General features: G+C 42.1%; 2 protein-coding genes across 6 annotated transcripts; both read right to left on the bottom strand.

Moving 5' to 3' along the window:
* Window positions 1-242: 242 nt before the first annotated feature.
* Window positions 243-6,698, bottom strand: LOC124283949 (growth arrest and DNA damage-inducible protein GADD45 alpha-like). 5 transcript variants are annotated; one of them, XR_006900438.1, is made up of 6 exons: window positions 6,538-6,698; window positions 5,535-5,763; window positions 2,577-2,684; window positions 2,020-2,132; window positions 674-850; window positions 243-634 (listed from the first exon to the last, which is right to left on the bottom strand). XR_006900438.1 is itself a non-coding variant. In XM_046719987.1 (5 exons), the coding sequence occupies exons 1-4, from the start codon at window positions 6,591-6,593 to the stop codon at window positions 2,046-2,048; spliced, it is 480 nt and encodes a 159-aa protein (XP_046575943.1). In that variant the 5' UTR covers window positions 6,594-6,698; the 3' UTR covers window positions 243-850; window positions 2,020-2,045. The 5 variants fall into 5 exon arrangements, 3 of the variants coding, with proteins under 3 accessions (XP_046575943.1, XP_046575944.1, XP_046575945.1); XR_006900439.1 differs by having other exon boundaries at window positions 713-850; XM_046719987.1 differs by having other exon boundaries at window positions 243-850.
* Window positions 6,699-17,116: 10,418 nt separating this feature from the next.
* LOC124283937 (40S ribosomal protein S20) lies at window positions 17,117-19,806 on the bottom strand. The gene is made up of 3 exons (XM_046719976.1): window positions 19,648-19,806; window positions 18,102-18,195; window positions 17,117-17,409 (listed from the first exon to the last, which is right to left on the bottom strand). Exons 1-3 carry the CDS (start codon window positions 19,648-19,650, stop codon window positions 17,153-17,155), a joined length of 354 nt encoding a protein of 117 aa, XP_046575932.1. The 5' UTR covers window positions 19,651-19,806; the 3' UTR covers window positions 17,117-17,152.
* Between the last annotated feature and the right edge of the window lie 309 nt (window positions 19,807-20,115).

The raw sequence follows: 20,115 nt of genomic DNA, 5'->3' as shown, positions 1-20,115 counted from the left end.
GTGAAGATCCGGACTAGAATTGATCTTCAGTAACCCATGCTTGACTTAAAGACTAATGGCATCGGGTGGTCAGGCTCGCTGACTTGGTTGTCACATGTCATCGGTTCCCAGTTGCGTAGATCGATGTTCATGCTGCTGATCACTGGATTGTCTGGTCCAGATTCGATTATTTACATACCGCCACCACAGCTGGAATATTGATGAGTGCGGCAACAAACCAACCAACCAACCAACCATAACGCATCAATATTCACAGTGCTGGGAAGATGTAATCTGAACAGCAACATTAATTAGAGATTGTTACGCGTGTTTTATTTACTGTGCGAATGAGATGTACATCACACTAGCCATATGTCTCACTGATTCAGTCAGAGTTGCTCTGTAGCAGACGACATTTCAGGAAGAGAAACTTGGACACTTCTTTGAACCACACGGTATTTGCTTTTGAAAAAGAGAATCCTTCTATAAAGCAAACAACCTTTCCATAAAAAGAATTTGAATAGTCATTGAAGCAGACCTTCCCATACAAAGAAGTTGTTTATTCTTTGAAGCAGACCTGTCCATACAAAGAAGTGGTTTCTTCTTTGAAGCAGACCTTTCCATACAAAGAAGTGGTTTCTTCTTTGAAGCAGACCTTTCCATACAAAGAAGTGTTTTTTTCTTTGAAGCAGACCTTTCCATAAAAAGAAGTGAATTCTTCTTTGAAGCAGACTTTTCCTTTGAAGCAATAAACACTTCCATGAAGCAGACATCAATCCCTTAAGCATGCCAGTGAACATCATCTGTGGCCATTGTCTCTCCGTCTTCAGCAGTAATTCTGCTTCTCCAGGAACTGCGACAAAAGTGATTCCTGCAAAAAACGTTTAAAGTAAAATAAACCACAGAATACCTGAATATTTTAGAGTGATTTTGTTCCACAATTGTTTGTTTGTTTTTTAACGCCGCACTCTACCAAGACTCCAGCTGGATGACAGTGGTTTGTGAATATGTGAGTTTGGACCAGACAATCCAGAGACTTACATCATGGCCATTGATCTACGCAATTGGCATACAGTGATATACCAACAAAATATGCGAGCATACGCGAGCATGCGAATCCTGTTAGCCGCCTCTAACAAGGATAAGTTACTGGAAGCCGTTGTACAACACAAAGAGGCGGTGGGGTAGCCTAGTGGTTAAAGCGTTCGCTCGTCACGCTGAAGACCCGGGTTCGATTCCCCACATGGGTACAATGTTTGAAGCCCGTTTCTCGTGTCCCTCGTTGCTGGAATATTGCTCAAAGCGGCGTAAAACTAAACTCACTCACACTGACTGTACAACACAATCTTAGCGCTACTACTGTCGAAAGTCTATGTTGAGGTATAGGAATTACCAGCACATTGGTGCTAAGATGGCTTTGAGTAACGGTACTCTGATGCCCAACTCTAACCCGGATGTTATTGGGTCTGTGGTAATGGCATAAAAACGCGTGTTTAACAACCTAAGCGAGGATGAAATCTCTACAAAGTCAAATCTTAGGGCTTTTTGGTGGCGTGTGGTCCTATGCATGAAGCTCAGGTCACAATCTGTTATCAACGTAGGGCGCGGTGTGTCCTTTGATGGGTGCCCGTTTGTGACAGCTTGACTCCTAAGAGTTTTTAGGACTTCAGTCCTGCCCCACAACGAAGCATATGTGATACATGTGGTCTCACCTTAGGCAAGCGAGTTTGTTCAAAATTGCCTCTGTTCACCAAGCAGAAAATGGGTACCCGGTGAAAAAAGTCGTGAGACTATTAACCTTCTAGCGCCTAACAGGCAGCTTGGATTATCCGGGGTAATAATGATCAGATTGTGGCTTTGAGCAGGATATCTAGCCTGGAAAAGGCGCGTTATAAATATTCATTATTATTTTTTTTTCTTTTTCGGCGGCTTTGAATTGAAATTCGTCAAGACATATTGCTAGTGTTGTAAGAATTCCACATAACACAGACATACACACAATAATTAGATGCCCTTACATGTATTAGTATATGTATGTACCTGATAGTGAATCGTGCTCTGCTGTGTCATGGCGGAACGTCCCGGGACGCGAACAGTCTTGGCCGTCCTCTCTGGCGACAGTGTGACCGGAGTGGGCTCTTAACTGCTGGGTACTGCAAAACGAGAGATTATTGTTGATAATTTGTAGCAATACAGTCCACCTATATAGGACGTCGGGTTCATATGTCGGGTTCAGTATGTAAATACTAATATCTAGTTGCAGTGTCATTGTGATTGGGGCGGTGGGGTAGCTTAGTGGTTAACGCGTTCGCTCATCAGGCTGAAGACCCGGGTTCGATTCCCCGATTCACTCTATATAAAAGGTTTCACTCTGTACAGAAGGGTTTCACTCTATACAACAGCTTTATCTCTGTACAGAAGGGTTTCACTCTATACAACAGCTTTATCTCTGTACAGAAGGGTTTCACTCTATACAACAGCTTTATCTCTGTACAGAAGGGTTTCACTCTATATAAAAGGTTTAACTCGGTACAGAAGGGTTTCACTCTTTGCCGCCGAAGGTTTCAATCTGCACAGAATGACCAGAATATACATACCTGTATTAGAATACAGCTCATATCAAATACATCATCCTCCGCCGTGACGTCGTGGATACCGTTTCTAGACATCCATAAGGTACTGGAGAGTTTCTCTGTATTTTCAACCTGAAAGATATAAGCCAGTTTATTGTATTTGTGAGTGAGGACACATCCAGGGCAATACATGCAATCACTTGTCTGCAGCATTTTCAACCTGAAAGATATAAGCCAGTTTATTGTATTTGTGAGTGAGGACACATCCAGGGCAATACATGCAATCACTTGTCTGCAGCATTTTCAACCTGAAAGATATAAGCCAGTTTATTGTATTTGTGAGTGAGGACACATCCAGGGCAATACATGCAATCACTTGTCTGCAGCGCAATTATGTGGACTGGATGGTCAAAATGCACAATGGCTGTGGATTTTAATTAGTTTGGAAGATCAACGTGAAACTACAACTAAAGTTAAGCGATGTTTTTGGTCAGCATTCTAGTTACATCATGGCATGTTAGCTTTGTCTGGGAGAAACGTCCGAAGCGATGCCGGTCTTGGACGATTGGCATCTTGGTGAAGCTCCACGAGCACCAGGGCCCCGTTTCACAAAGCTATGGTAGTCTATGTTACAGTATAGGAGGTACGACAGTCGTAGCGCTACGATAGCTTTGTGAAACGGGACCCAGTATTTTGCTGTCAAACTTAGACACATTAGTATTATAGATATTTATATAGCGCAACAACACATAACACATAATGAAGGGGAACCAGGATTCAAACCCATGATCATAGGCTCCTTGCACCAAAAGGGTAGGCAACTCTGCACAGTGAAATGCAACGTCTTTAACGACTCTTACCACTGTCCATATCGTCAACGGCATCACAAAGGAGGAAAAACGTACCAAGGAACAAAGTTACGACCCGTTAAGATACGATTACGTTGTATGGTTTCAAACGCATATCAAATATTGAAGCATTATTCCCACCTGGCGTCATGCATCCCGTCCGATTCATCATCATCCACAGAACCGAGAGAATGTGACTCTCGTTTGTTCACACTTACAAATAAACCAGATCTCATGGAAAGTTCGAACACTTCCAGAAAAAGAGTATCATATGATTATATATCACAACGTGCAAGGAAGTGTTTATGCTAGCCACTGGAAGCGCCAGTATACGATAGAAATGGGTCAATACGGCCGTAAGAGTCCGCAGCAAACTGACACTCGCACATACAAAAATAGTTATAAATCATGTTAGCGTTTATCACTTGTTTGTTACCACGTTGTGACTGTACCTGCGTCACAGAAGCCGAACAGATATTAATTTTGGGAGAGAAAAAATATCTATCTTCTGACGATATCATTTTCAACAGCTCAAAGATAATGCGTTATGTACGATAAAATTACGTCACGATGCATTGCCCATGAAATGGAGACATTGTCAACTTATTTATTAATATTTATCTTTTTCTGTTGGGTGTTGCGGCCGTCGATGTTTTTAGGTAGTAATGAAATAGATCTGAGGGGCCAGGAAGACGGATCGTTATATGGTGTGTGAGCGGTTGTTGATTAACCCTGCTGTCACCGATATTCCAGCTGCAGTACACTACGCGGTTACAACAAGTAAGTGAGGTTTTTTACGCCGCCTTAAGCAATATTCCAGCAATATCACGGCGGGGGACACCAGAAATGAGCTTCACACATTGTGCTCATGTGGGGAACGAACCCGGGTCTTCGGCGTGACAAGCCAACGCTTTAACCACTAGGTTACCCCATCGCCCAACGGTTATAACGAACTCAAAAGGGCCACTGATTTTAGGTCGTTATATGCATCTCGACTAAAAAATACAAGTGCTCGGTAAGTTCGTTATATCCGTCAGTTCGTTATTAGCGTAGGAAACTGTACGTCACGCCACCATGTGCATATTGGAGCAGCTGGGGTAGCCTAGTGGTTAAAGCGTTCCCTCGTCACGATGAGACCCGGGTTCGATTCCCCACATGGGTAAAATGTGTGAAGCCCATTTCTGGTGTCCCCCGCCGTGACATTGCTGGAATATTGCTAAAAGCGGCGTAAAATTAAACTCATTCACATTTTAGAGCCTTGTCCACATTTATGGGTTGTCAATACAAGCAACAATATCAGCCATTCGAGAATAGTGCTTCTCAGTCAGCAATGAATTTTTACCACCATTTTTTTCAATATCCCAGCCTGTCCATTTCTGGTGTCCCCTGCCGTGATATTGCTGGAATATTGCTAAAAGCGGCGTAAAACGAAACTCACTCACTCACTCACTCAATATTCCAGCCATAATAGGTGAGGTGATGTGACGTGGCGTTTGACGTCGGGTTCAAAGTTGTTACACTGTTACTGCCTGTACAAGTAGGGACTGATGCCATTTTGTTTATTTAGCGCACTGAGACACTGTCGCACTTTAACATGGACGTCCCGCTCAGATACATTATACTGTTCGAGCCGACCCGTACTACATGTACCCTCCCTACCCGTGAAGATTCGGGTTAGAATTGGTCTTCAGCAACCCATGCTTGTCGTAAGAGGCGACTAACGGGATCGGGTGGTCAGGCTCACTGACTTGGTTGACACATGTCAGCTTATGCCCACTGCTCATGATGTGATCACTGGATTGTCTGGTTCAGACTCGTTTACTTACAGACTGCCGCAATATTGCTGGAATATTGCTTAGTACGGCGTTAAACAACAAACAAACCTGTATCCCTTTGCACTATACCCAATACCTTCTTCTAGCATCTGTTTGGTATGACACGACCGGGGATCGAGCCACCGAGCCTTAGTTTCCCGGGCATACGCTCTACCCGCTAGACCACGCAGGCTTACAAATGATTACGAATCTTGGGACAGCAAGAACGGTTGATACATCACGGTACATTGTTTAACTAATTTAACACAATCAACCCAAAAAAGAGAATGGTCTCGTAGCGTCACGATTCCAACATTTACCTTTATGAGTTGGATGTCATTCTCCCAACAAAACGCCTCAATGAGGGTGTGTTGGATGTCCAGTGTGACGTCATGCTGTCCACGCGCCTCAGGCAGTACGCACAGCATCACGTTGTCAGGGTTACAGCGGAGGAGCTTGGCACACTCCATAACACCACTTGTAACCCTGTGTGCCAGTATCGCCTCTTTCAAAACAGGGGTCAAGGGAGGCTTGGTCGGAGAAAGGGCACTGCAATAATCAACAATATACATGCTTCATTGAAATACGTACAACTACAGAAAAACTTCCACACCAGGAATAAAATAAGAATATTAAAATTAATATCAAAATAACATATTCAAATAACATATACTATATACTAGTACTCAAAACGCAAGGAAATTAATCATATATGTCCATCAGTAATGAAATATCATTAATGAGCATAAATCTAAAGACAATATAAATGCACAAAACAAACAACTTGCCAAAGACCCAGTAAGGTTATATCAAGTATTTTATCAAGCCATCTTGATCCATCTTAACCCTAATCTTACATCAGTATACTTTATACCTTGTCGGAGAAAGGGTTAAACTTCAGATGCTTCTGACATATTTTGCCCTTGTGCATATACTACTGAAAAGAACACACCGTTATTCCAAGTGATAGTAATTACTCTGTCGCGGTGTGTATACATTATAAATACATCTTTTGTGGGTTCTGGAACACTATGAGCAGTATGTGGTCCCTGTACATCGTATTCGCAATATCAACATTTCGTCTAAAAGATTGTATGAGAGACCGATGTACAGTCAAACATGGTTGTACCGAACCTGAATGTGCCGAATATACTGTTGTCACGAAGGGTAAGCTTGCTACCTGCGTATTCTGTATTTCGTTTCAAATACACAAACAAAAATGGCATTATCCTCAAAACCGATAATAAAACTTACCCTTGTTTTAAAACATACGTATTCATCTCTTCTGTTCAAAGTCTGTTCAAAAATACAAAATATATTTACCTGGGTGGGTATCCGTACGAATTCGTCAGCATCCTCGTTGTCGACAGGAACGTCATCTATAAAACTGGAACGGATGTGTTGAATGTCCTGTCTTCTCGGAAGATTAGACATAAACACTTCACTTCTACCCATGACGCAAAAAGGGTGCGACAAGCTCTTACGTGACCTCTCATCCGTTTACACACCCAGTCACGTGATCTACCCGGCACGCGCCTCCTATGTGGCGTGGTTAGCAACTTGACCTAGTTGGAGATACGGTCGGATGTTGTCGTTTTGCAATTTCTTAATGCTAAACACAGCGTCTGAGAGAGAAATATATTGATTAAAGCTATGAAAACGACATAATATTTCTTCGTATTGCCAGTTGAATGTCTGTCTACATGTGTTCTTCAAGGCAAAACAACGGGTGCGCTGATACTTACATGCACTCACATACTATACACAGATATTTCGATAATATTCACACGTACTCAAATATAAAATACACATGTATACTTATATAACTAGCCTAATGCTTAGTGCTTGATTATATATAATTTTGATTGTAACAAATAAACCCATTTCAATTGAAAAGGAGCCCCAGGGAGACCAGAGATTTCAGAACCTAAGGACATCTAGACTTGCTCCATTTAGGGCTTTATAGTATGACCAGAAATTATTGAGAATTTTAGGAATATGTCTTATTGGATTTCTAGTATAAACAACCTTGACCAGCTAGCTATCAAGTGCTTGGTTTCATTTAAGAGAGACAACTCCGTTAATTCTTTTTAATTACTTTGTGAAGAGTTATCCCCCTTTGTTTACTTGCTAGCAGACGACATTTCCAGTGATCATCAGTATGGATGATTTAGAGAAGAGGAAGTTGATTTTAGAGTATTATAACAAGGACATCAGATCAGCTAAAGTGATTTTAAGTAGAACAGGCATCCCTTTGTCCATTGTTTATCGTGTTTTGAAAAATATTGCAAATGGATATGGCATTGAGCACCAGGGAGGCGCAGGTAGGCCCAGAAAAGTGACTGTCGGTGACAGGAGGCGGCTTGGTATTTTTGTTTCTAAAAACAAACGAAGGAGTTTAGAAGACTTAAGTCTGGATATGATTGATAGAGGAACTGTGGCTGTCTGTAAGGAGACAATTAGAACTGAGCTGCATGCAATGGGTTGGCAGAAAAGTCGAGGAATTCCATCACCGATCATGAAACCTGAACAAAAGGAGCGAAGGTTGAACTGGTGCTTACAGCACAGAAATTGTAACTTGGACAATGTGATTTTCTCAGATGAAAGTTCTGTGTGGCTGTTTCCTAATACACTGAAATTCTGGACCAAACAAACTGAAAAACCTTTGTATCAGCGCCCAAAGTACAGTCCGAAATTTAACGTGTTGGGTGGCATATCTGTGTTAGGGGCAACGCCCCTCTGTGTATTTGAAGGGAATATGAACAGTGAGCGGTACACAGATATTCTCGAGGGACATTTACTTCCATCTGCTTACGTGTTCTATGGAAATGTTTGGATTTTCCAGCAGGACAACGACCCAAAACATCGTTCAAAGCATTCACAGGCCTGGTTTCGGACCCAAAATATGACATTATTAGATTGGCCAAGCTATAGCCCTGACCTAAATCCAATAGAAAATGTTTCGTGACTTATGAAGGAGAGTGTCAATAAGAAAAATCTGACAAATATTGCTGAAATGAAAGAAGAGGTGGTCCGATATTGGGACAGCATGGACCACGACTTTCTAACTTCTTTGATCAGTAAAATAAATTACAATCTTAAAGTCTCAATAATTTCTGGTTGTGTAGCATTGCAGGTAGGGCTGGGCTGTAGGGAAAATAAGATGGTTCAGGGGCTGTGAGACAGACTATCATATAATTATATGCCGATGTAACGTAATATTCTGGGGAATTATTCTGCAAATGCAACATCTGGTGAGTCGTTAACTGCCATCTATGTAAGCAGAAACGTCACAGATAAGGGACCTTCGAACAGTGTCACAGCCATAGTGTCACAGCTTAATGCGTGCCATCTGGGTTTCAATCCTATGATCATCGGATTCTGGCAGACATAAGGGAAGTAAATGTGCCCCATACGACTGAACCACAATATACAGTAAAGTTGACATCTAGCTTCACTTCTGTTTCGATGCTGTTATGGCGGTACTGACATAGTATAATATTTTGAAAATCCATCCCGTTTTCCTTGTTTGACTCACGACAGTTTCGCCTATGAAGGAGGAAGACTTTAACGTTACCATAGCACTAATGGTATCGTTATCTCTTGCTACTACAGTGATTGGTCTGATAAATAAAGTCAATATTCCGGGGGCAGATCTGCATGTTTGGAACATGATAAAGTTTCGTGGATTTATTGACTGGTTTTCCCTTACGAGTATTTCCGCAATAAGATGGAAGGGATTGAGTGAATGCTGTTTCACACCGCTACGGGCAATATCAAATCAGTAATATTTTATTGTTACTTCTGTTTAACAGGCTATACTACATTGAATGATGTGTCTTGACTTTGAAAAAGAGATTCGTTTTAAACTTATTTCTTTTCCCTAAAGCGCTTGACTAACATGACAGTAAACTTCAAGGTGTATAGCGTCTGGGATACCTGACTTAAAACATGAAGGAGTGAGTGAGTATGGTTTTAAAACATGTGTTATCTTTGGGATTACACTTTCTTAGTAAAGTAGAGATTCTAGTACTTTTGTTGGGTTGAGTCCCATCCGGCACGCAAAGTCAGCCGCCTACCCGCTCAGCCACCGCGACTTCCACACCAAGTATGGTTTTACGGGTTTGGTTGGTTTTTTTTTGTGCATTTTTAGCATTTTGGAAAGGAAGATAATTATTATTTGTTTGGCATAGTTTAGCTATATGTGTGCATTTGACATCACTTTTGATCTGATGTTGGCCTTAAACATGTACATCGTCAAGCATAATCATTTAGAAATATTCCAGCAATATCACGGCGGGGGACACCAGAAATGGTCTTCATACATTGTAACCATGTTGGAAATAGAACCCATGACTATAGTGTGACTAGCGGACACTAAACCATTGGGCTACATCAAACATGAAGGGAGAGACGCGGATTTCGTGAAAGACAAACGCCTTGCAACGTTCTCAAGGTGAATATTTAAGATGGTGACATACTTCCTAAACCTCCAAACTAAACTTGTTTCAACATTCGACTCTGACGCATACATCTGATCTTGAAGTGGGTGGGTGTTTGTATACAAACGTGTGGGAAAGTCTCACTGCGCCGAACAGCTGACACCGTGGGAGCGACGAGACACGAATGACAGGTGCCCACCCGTATTCAGCCTTATATATGCGCTCTAAAAATAACCAAGTTGGTTATTTTTAGCTTACAGGCAAGCCAGGAAGGTATACCTGAAATGTGTGTACATTGACGTCATAGCGAGTGTATACAAAGGACACGAAGACACGAGATAAAATTAAAGTGCAGACCACATTCGTCAAACTCTTACATATATAATCAAGCTATCACGACTGGCTTAAAATAGCTGTTTAAATAGACTTAAATGTACTGGGACATTTGTGTTCGGGTATTAATACGAGACCTTGGTTGGTAATTTCATGATAGGTTCAACGCAGACGTGTATGTTGAATTTGTCAAACTGATTACAAAAGGGCTTGTATGGAAACCCAGAAGGGATATTGCCGGTCCCGACTCGAAATCGGAGACAAACAACTTGACTCCAGTTCTTAAATAGGAGCTATGTATATCAGAAGTTCATATTTTTTAATGTACAATATAACAGTAAACGATTACTAGTGTTATGTATAGAAAGTACCATTGTTTCACACAGAACATGCATTTCAACATCAAAGTCCTTGCTGAACATGGGCACAGGACCATGATTCCTCCATAATACCAGAGAAAATACCGAAGAAAATTCTTGGCGAAAACATTCTTGAACCAACTTGAAGAAATATTTTGAATCTGGAAACACGTGCCTCAAAATGTGCTTATGTGTCCAAGGACAGAATATCAATAGATCTGGAATGTTTGTGCACGGAGATCATTTTGAATATAATATTATACTAGTATGTCTGTTAGAATTCGAGGCAAAACTATAAATAATATGCTGTATCGTGACAAAGTTAACATTCCTGGGATCAAACAACGTGTGCATATGAATCGAAATTCGAGAAATTTAACAACAAATTTAATTATACTTACTTGCATAAGGAGACGTTTGTTACCGAAGATTTTGTTCTAGAGAGGCATTACATTCGAGACATGCGTAGTTCGAGATGGGACGGTGGTCTAATACGGATGTATAGGATTGAGAATATAAAGAAACAGCGTCACAAGAATACGATCAGTCATTCTCGGCAGTTACAGATGGGACAAAGTCAGGGATGTATGAATTACTCGTAGAGACAGGTATAGGCGTGGTTGGTTCAGAGACCATGAATGTAAAGGTCGAGTTAATCAGCCGGGGAAGTGAATGACGACGACAAAAAAGGCCTTAGATGTTTGGGGGGCTTCTCACTACATCGTGTCCATTACTCGTGTACATGGTTTGTGTACAGCTCATAATGTACATTCACGTCGTGTAGTGATATGGTCAAGATATCAATAGCTAACGCATGCAAATGCCTTTAAATTTATTTGCAAACACTGCCGCGACCCGCCATTGATTATAATTAGGTTTCTGGGCAAGACTTTGAACTCTGTGACATAGAAAAAAATTTTGCTTGAGAAGCTGCTGCCGGCAATTATTCAAATCAAGACTGGAGCTATCGAGAAGCGTTATGGACAAAGGGAGATAACCGATACTAACCGCGCCGCTTTTCAGCCCGATCGCAAGAAGTAAACAAGTGCACTAACAGGCGAGAGTGGAGAGAAAATGTATTTGAGAGAGACGTGTGTGGGGTGGGGTGATGCTCCTACTGGCCTAACATACAAACTTATGTATACTCCTTGATTCGGACGTCTCATTGTGCTTTAAATTGTTGAACTGTAAATAGGCCTACTAGTCTCCATTAAACACAGCGGCTTCTGTTATATTGATTATACAAAGACGAAAAATATATAACGTCAGTGCGAGAGTATTAACTGTCTCGAATATCCACCTAAAGGGATTTCATTCGCCCTAGAGAGCTAAATAGCTAACAACTATATCAACTGACCACTGTATGTTCGCAGAGCCTAACTGTAGGGATGGTACAAGCTGGAAAAAAAATGATAAAGTTAAAGTTAATAAGATCCCAGTTATTCGTTTCTGAATTTCTACTTTTCACATGTTTTCATAACTTTTCAACTTACACGTGTGTGTATATATATCCGAGCATATGATTTGGGTTTTCACGTCAGAAAATATTGATAGGCATTTCGTGTGCTTCAGCGCTGTACGTTGTCGCCTATGGTCAAAGGGAGATAATCCAAGCTTTTCGCTATTATGTTTCGTTTTGCAAAACGAAACGCTGGCGTTTTATTCCATTATATTCAGCAGGACATTGCGTCATTATAATATGACTGTAAAATCGTTATTCTACTATGTTTAATTCATAATTAATTTCTTTGGATGATAAATATATTTTTATGGCCATCAAGCTTCAGTTGTGTTGCTCGGGAAACCGGTCTTTGGTGTGCATAGGTAGACCTAGACCATTACATCAAGTTTTCGGGTCACGAGTTCTGTCGGTTCCGTTAAACAGTAACTATGTTTCCCAAGCGATGTACCGGCTATTCACCAAAGATATAAATGGATCTGAGACATTCCCCCCTTGCCAAAGCTGAAGTTTATACCAGTTCACCAACTCACCCCGTAACTTGAAAAATACATTCCCACTGGCGAGTCTGTAGGCTACAGTAAGTCACCAGAATGTCCTGTGGCTACCAAACTCGGAATGGAATATCATCTACATCACGGCATGTCACAATGATACCTCAGCAGAAAATATGAGGGATGGGGATACTTATTTAATATCATTTAAATCCCACCTTTACTCCAGCTCCGTAGCTCGTCATAAATAGAGTTCAATTTTTAATGAAACCGGGGCGTTTAACGTGAGTTTCAGGCTAACCAATCAAAAGCAAGAATAATACATAACCATCGTATCTTAAGTCTGTCTCACAGTCCTTGATCGGCAATATTTCCCCTACTTCCAAGCCCTTTCTGCATTACTAAAGCCCTAAAAGAAAGGGGCGGCGGGGTAGCCTTGTGGTTAAAGCGTTGGCTTGTCACGCCGAAGACCCGGGTTCGATTCCCCACTTGGCTACAATGTTTGAAGCCCATTTCTGGTGTCACCGTCGTGATATTGTTGGGATATTGCTAAGATGATACTCATTCACTTGAAAGAAAGCAAGTCTAGATTTCCTCAGGATCAGAATCTCCCTTATCACTGGAGCTCCTAATTAATTTAGAAAGAATTGTTTGTTTCTATCAAAATCATATATTCAGTCTATCATATCCACTGAAGTTTCAAATATTTGTAAAACATCAGACGATATACTGAAAACAGTTTAATCCTAAAGCTTGCAAGTGAGGGGAGGTGAGGTGAAATTGGGTTTAACGTCGCGCTTGAGAATGTTTCGCTCATATGACGACGTGCATGCGTGTGTATTTGTATGTGCGGCTGCTTGTACTAGCCCAGACTTAAGCTGGTTTTATAGTGCTAGCTCACTGAGATACCATGCAGCAGTGAAGCATGAATACCCCACTCAGAGACAATATACTGACTCCGAGCCGACCAGTCCTTGTTGTACCCATTAATGCCGAGCGCCAGACAGGTACCAACAAGTACCATGTTTTAACGTCTTTTGGTAAGACAGGGTCGGGGATCAAACCCGCGACCTTCCGCTCTCCGGGCGGACGCTCTAACCACTACACCACGGAGGCGGTCAGCTTGCAAGTACAACTCGAACTATGATCCATGAATCTGCAACACAATTCCCTCTTTTCGTTCAGGGATGTGAAAAATGGTACTTCTCAGAGCTTTTCATTGGATCACTGGCGGATAGCAATATTGGATACAGTAATAACTCTAGTCATTATCCCATAGGTAAATTGTGAAATAATTCCTAAAATATCAGATTTGAAATACGATGCTGAGTTTGTTTGTTACAACTTCTATACTACCCCTTCACCATTTTGCCCTCATTTGATTAAGTCAAACTCGTTGATTAGAGTGTGGAAGTGAGTGAGTTTAGTTTTACGCCGCACTCAGCAATATTCCAGCTATATGGCGGCGGTCTGTAAATAATCGAGTCTGGGCCAGACAATCCAGTGATCAACAGCATGAGCATCGATTTGCGCAATTAGGGTGAAGTGAGGTGAGGTGAAATTGGGTTTTACGTCGTGCTTGAGAATATTTCGCTCATATGACGACGTGCATGCGTGTGTATGTGTATGTGCGGCTGCTTGTACTAGCCCAGACTTAAGCTGGTTTTATAGTGCTAGCCCACTGAGATACCATGCAGCAGTGAAGCATTAATACCCGACTCAGAGACATTATACTGACTCCGAGCCGACCAGTCCTTGTTGTACCCATTAATGCCGAGCGCCAGACAGGGACCAACAAGTACCATATTTTAACGTCTTTTGGTATGACGCGGTCGGGGATCAAACCCGCGACCTTCCGCTCTCCGGGCGGACGCTCTAACCACTACACCAGGGAGGCGGTCAGCTTGCAGGTACAACTCGAACTATGACCCATGACTCTGCAACACAATTCCCTCTATTCGTTCAGGGATGTGAAAAATGGTACTTCTCAGAGCTTTTCATTGAAATACGATGCAGATTTGAAATACGAGTTTGTTTGTTACAACTTCTACACTACCCATTCACCATTTTGCCCTCATTTGGAATTTAAGTCAAACTTGTTGATTAGAGTGTGTGAGTGAGTGAGTTTAGTTTAACGCCGCACCCAGCAATATTCCAGCTATATGGGTCTGTAAATAATCGAGTCTGGACCAGACAATCCAGTGATCAACAGCATGAGCATCGATCTGCGCAATTGGGGTGAGGTGAGGTGAGGTGAAATTGGGTTTAACGTCGTGCTTGAGAATATTTCGCTCATATGACGACGTGCATGCGTGTGTATGTGTATGTGCGGCTGCTTGTACTAGTCCAGACTAAAGCTGGTTTTATAGTGCTAGCCCAGAGATACCATGCCGCAGTGAAGGCATGAATACCCGACTCAGACACATTATACTGACTCCGAGCCGACCAGTCCTTGTTGTACCCATTAATGCCGAGCGCCAGACAGGGACCAACAAGTACCATATTTTAACGTCTTTTGGTATGACGCGGTCGGGGATCAAACCCGCGACCTTCCGCTCTCCGGGCGGACGCTCTAACCACTACACCAGGGAGGCGGTCAGCTTGCAGGTACAACTCGAACTATGACCCATGACTCTGCAACACAATTCCCTCTATTCGTTCAGGGATGTGAAAAATGGTACTTCTCAGAGCTTTTCATTGAAATACGATGCTGAGTTTGTTTGTTACAACTTCTACACTACCCATTCACCATTTTGCCCTCATTTGGAATTTAAGTCAAACTTGTTGATAAGAGTGTGTGAGTGAGTGAGTTTAGTTTAACGCCGCACCCAGCAATATTCCAGCGGTCTGTAAATAATCGAGTCTGGACCAGACAATCCAGTGATCAACAGCATGAGCATCGATCTGCGCAATTGGGGTGAGGTGAAGTGAGGTGAAATTGGGTTTAACGTCGTGCTTGAGAATATTTCGCTCATATGACGACGTGCATGCGTGTGTATGTGTATGTGCGGCTGCTTGTACTAGTCCAGACTAAAGCTGATTTTATAGTGCTAGCCCAGGGATACCATGCCGCAGTGAGGCATGAATACCCCACTCAGACACATTATACTGACTCCGAGCCGACCAGTCCTTGTTGTACCCATTAATGCCGAGCGCCAGGCAGGGACCAACAAGTACCACATTTTAACGTCTTTTGGTATGACGCGGTCGGGGATCAAACCCGCGACCTTCCGCTCTCCGGGCGGACGTTCTAACCACTACACAACGGAGGCGGTCTGCACGTGCAGTGAGTAAAGAAAGATGGGGTAAAATTGTCTTTACTGTCTGAAGACGGGTGCATCGTCAAGTGTTCTATTTCAACAGGATATTAAAACTCAAAAACGCCCTCCCGGAAGTGTATGCCCGCTGCCAATCCCACCTGTTGAAAAAAATGAAAAACTCGAATAATGCCACTATCCGAATACACAATAACAAAAGGGCCCGGAGGAATTATGCCATGTAAGTGAATGTACTACTGATCACGGTTGATACATGTCAGGGACACAAGCACTTGTTCCCGGACACGTGGTAATGCATACAGATGACGTAGATCTGCTCCAAATGTGAAACCACGTATGATAAAGTCAATCTTCAGTACATCGCAGCATGCACTTTACATTCAGAACAGTGTCTGTGGGTTGCAAAGGAAGAGAATCATAAATGACCCATCTTAGATCTGCCCTCGTGGTCTAAAAATCCTGAAAACGGAGAGGGGACTCAACTCAGCACATGTCAATGGGCTACGTGCACTCCTAGGTATCAATGACCATTTGGACCATACTCATCTGGCAAATACTGAAACACAGGGTCCAGTATCTTGGAATATCAGCTGATTGTGGCAGGAGTGTCTCAAGTGTCAGGCCTTTACCACTATATGCATGGGATTGAGCGAGGGAGTTTGGTTTTACGACACTTTTAGCAATATTCCAGGAACACCAGGGCCGGGGACACCAGAAATGGGCTTCACACATTGTACCCATGTGGGGAATCAAACCCGGGTCTTCAGCGTGACGAGCCAACGCTGCATGGGATTGAAACACCATCCAGCATCCCTCCTCATGGCCAGCGATGTTCACAGCATAGTTGCTATTACAAAAATGACCTTTTCTCCAAAGGATGCAGGGGAATTACATGCACTCAGATGGGTGGGTGATTGAGAGAGTCGAGTTTGACACTGCATTCAGCAATCTTCCAGCTATATGGTGGCAGTCTGAAAATAATAAAGTCTGGACCAGACAATCCACTGATTAACAGCATGAGCATCGATCTATGCAATTGGGATATGATGTGTGTCTACCAGTCAGTGAGTTTGACTACCCAATCCCATTACTTGCCTCTTACAAGCATGGGTTACTGAATATCAATTCTAACCCAGATCTTCACGGGTAAGCACTCACATGGGATTCAGATAGGAAAAGTTTTGTTTCAATTGGTATACACTGTGTAGCCCATTCATTACCATCAGATAGCAATAGTAAATATTTCAGACTGTGGCTAGTTAAACAGAATTGGTTGTACAGACATTTATTAACATTGCCGTGTCGCACCCTGGACCTGACAAGTGAGTGAGTTTGGGTTTACGCTGCTTGTAGCAATATTGCAGCAATATCACGGCAGAGGACACAGAAATGGGCTACACATTGTACCCATGTGGGGAATCGAACTCGGATAGAGCGAACGCTTTCACAACTAGGCTACCCCACCGCTCCTGGACCTGACAAAACAGACCAGTGGTTGAGAATAAATCTGTTGATTAAAAAGAATAACAAAATGGAATGAGGTTTCCATGTTTATTGTCTGTCATGTACACATCTATGCGTCAGCAATGGTAACCTCGACCTCTACACCTGGCTCGATGCTGATGGAGGTGATCTGCTTCACAATCTCAGAGGGACTGTGCAGATCGATGATTCGCTTGTGGATCCTCATTTGGTAGCGACTCCATGTCTTGGACCCCTCACCACAGGGGGTCTTCCTGGTGGTGATCCTCAACACCTTGGTTGGCATACGCACTGGCCCCTTTACCTTCAGCTGCTTTTCCTTGGCACCCTTGATGAGGTCAGCACACACTGGAAACAATGTCACAGCACATGAATATTGATCAACAATGTCATAGTATTTCAGAGTTCAAATAAAAAAAATGGTATTATCATGCTGCATATATTTTTACCAATTTCATTTTTCCTCCCACAAAGGTAAACAAATGAATGATATATCCACCTACAGTTTTACCTACACCAGTGCAGTCTTATCAATGCAAATTGAACATGTCACACGACCCGTGAAGGTCCGGGTTAGAATGAACCTTCAGTAACCCATGCTTGTCATAAGAGACGACTAACAGGATCGGGTGGTCAGGCTCGCTGACTTGGTTGACACATGTCATCGGTTCCCAATTGCGCAGATCGATGCTCATGCTGTTGATCACTGGATTGTCTGGTCCAGACCCGATTCCTTACAGACCACTGCCATATAGTTCGAATATTGCTGAGTGCGGCGTAAAACTTAACTCACTCACTCACTGAACATGTCACATAGTTTTCACAAGCCCTGGGATAAGCAGCCATGTGAAAGAAACCAGAGATGTAACTCTGCACTAGTACAAAACAGTATGTGTCGTTAACATGCTAACCAAATCACTGAACATGACTACCCCATCCTATACGTCACCTTGTACGGCAAACATAGGTGATGAGGTCCTTTCCCAACTTGGAATCCCCAAGGGTCTATTTCCACTAAAGAAAAAGAACTAGTTCCATACCCTTCTCAAGACTCTTTACATTTCTGCTGGTTAGAGTGATCCGGATCCTATGGATCGGGGCCTCTTCTGCTGGAGCCTTTGTGTCTTTGTAAGACTGAAATTAAAGACCAAGAATTATCATACAAAGAAGCTATATTCAATGTTGATGTGCAGTTTGAATGTAAAACAAGTGAGAGTGTATGTTCAGTGTTACGTAGGCTTTTAGCAATATTCCAGCAATATCATGGCGTGGAGACACCAAAAATGAGATTCACACATTGTACCCATGTGGGGACTCGAACCAGGGTCTTCAGCGTAATAAGAAAACACTTTAACCAATAGTCTACACCACCACTCAACTTACTGTAATTTAGTAAAACAAAGTTCCATTTATCTGAGTTTTGTAATGTTCGATTATCGCCAGCTGTAGAAGTTATGTAACACAGAAATGACAGGGTGTTTAAATATTGGAAATGTGTTACGTACATCTGGAATGTCAATTCAAATTACAGACGTTACATGCCTGTTAGGGTTGAAACGGTGTACCGCGGCATTAGTAGAACTGCGGTATTTTGCCTTCGGTTCGGTATAACATAATGCAATCGGTATTTTCAGTTTTCGTACCGTCATTTTATTAACCTTCTTAAACTTTTTCTAAAATGTCTAGGAATCGAATCGTTTTGTCAAAATAAACCCATTTTGTTTGCTAGGTGGCCGCTATTTTCCTGGAAGTAAGTTCTCATATACCGAACTGAAACGGACCGAACCAAAGGCCTTGTACCGCAATACGTACAGTGGCAAGAGCGTACTGTTTCACCCCTAAAGCCTGTGTGAGTCTGTGACCGTTTTGATCTCTCAGACCAAGATATTAGAACCCCCCATGCTGACTGACCGATCAGAAAGTTCATCCGATACAGCGTCTTATGCTGAGCGATACTGTACCACTACCAGGGTGAAAGATTCTGGTAAGAGTTCCTCCCATTTCCTCATCCCAAATAATATTCATAGATTTATATATACTATAATTATTAACAAAACCTAACACAACAATTACTAGAGCTCACAAACATAACTAAAAGCCCAAAAATTACAATATTATCGGGTTGAACCAGGTTGCGTCACCACTATTAATCTGTGGAAGAAAGAAGTGGGGGAACAGAAGGAACTCTTTCCTCCCTTAAACGCACCCCCTTTCTTACTAGGATGCTTCTCATTAAGTTACTAACAACAGCATTTTCTTAGAAAAGAACTTTAAAGAACCATGGCTCTCCCACAAGAGACCGCGATTAGTAGATGTTTTATTTCTGGCAGGAATCTGGATCGAGTGTTAGGAAAATCATAATTTCTTTTGATAATTTTCTAGCGTGAAACAGTTCTCGCAGTTGTATATTGATATAACTTCCCAAACTGTTAGCGTTATAACAGTAACAACAGGTGCTCGGGGGTGAGATTCAAGGGAAGCAACCATAAACTTTTCCAGTATTCTGACCACATAGTGTTATTTCCATGGATTTTTGCTCTTAGAATTTGAATAACAGTAAAATAATACTTCTGAAAATGATCATACCATGTTTTATGATTATATCTGGCCGACTTAATCAAAGATTCAAACTTTGAACAGCGGTGAGCCAAAACACAATCTTGGCTGCACGAGGTTCGGAAAGAAAGAGCGAAAGCATGCGCGGACGGAAGTTACAGCGACTGGACGATTGAGAGGGGTGTCAGGTTAGACGAGAGGCCACGAAGAAAGGAATAGTCTCTCATATGGATATAGATGCACATGGAATATAGTGAGGTGTCTTATGTATATGCAACTGGTTTATATCCATATACATTTCTAACGTTTCCTGATGTTATTGTTATCATTCACAAACGTATGATAAAGCTGACACCCCTATGAATAAGTCAGCAAATGAATGTTTTATTTCCAACGGGAAACGTACCTTTAGTCCGTATTATCTTTTAACATAAGTTGTTTGAAAAACGTAGATCATGCGTGTTTAAAAAATTGCGATAAGGGAAAATAGTCCTAGAA

Source organism: Haliotis rubra, unplaced genomic scaffold, assembly GCF_003918875.1.
Source record: "Haliotis rubra isolate DU_JTF1 unplaced genomic scaffold, ASM391887v1 Scf325, whole genome shotgun sequence".
Taxonomy (NCBI): Eukaryota; Metazoa; Mollusca; class Gastropoda; order Lepetellida; family Haliotidae; genus Haliotis; species Haliotis rubra.
The sequence above is the reverse complement of the archived record's forward strand: the minus strand, read 5'-3'. Positions and strand labels throughout refer to the sequence as shown.

Excerpts from the sequence above, each read along its gene's own strand:
- LOC124283949 (XM_046719987.1), bottom strand. The coding sequence starts at position 6,593 with ATGACGTTCCTGTCGACAACGAGGATGCTGACGAATTCGTACGGATAC. Across the intron at positions 5,764-6,537 it reads TCGTACGGATACCCACCCAG|TGCCCTTTCTCCGACCAAGC; the intron begins GTAAATATATTT and ends TGATTATTGCAG. Across the intron at positions 2,685-5,534 it reads ATGACATCCAACTCATAAAG|GTTGAAAATACAGAGAAACT; the intron begins GTAAATGTTGGA and ends TATATCTTTCAG.
- LOC124283937 (XM_046719976.1), bottom strand. Across the intron at positions 17,410-18,101 it reads TGTAAAGAGTCTTGAGAAGG|TGTGTGCTGACCTCATCAAG; the intron begins GTATGGAACTAG and ends CATTGTTTCCAG.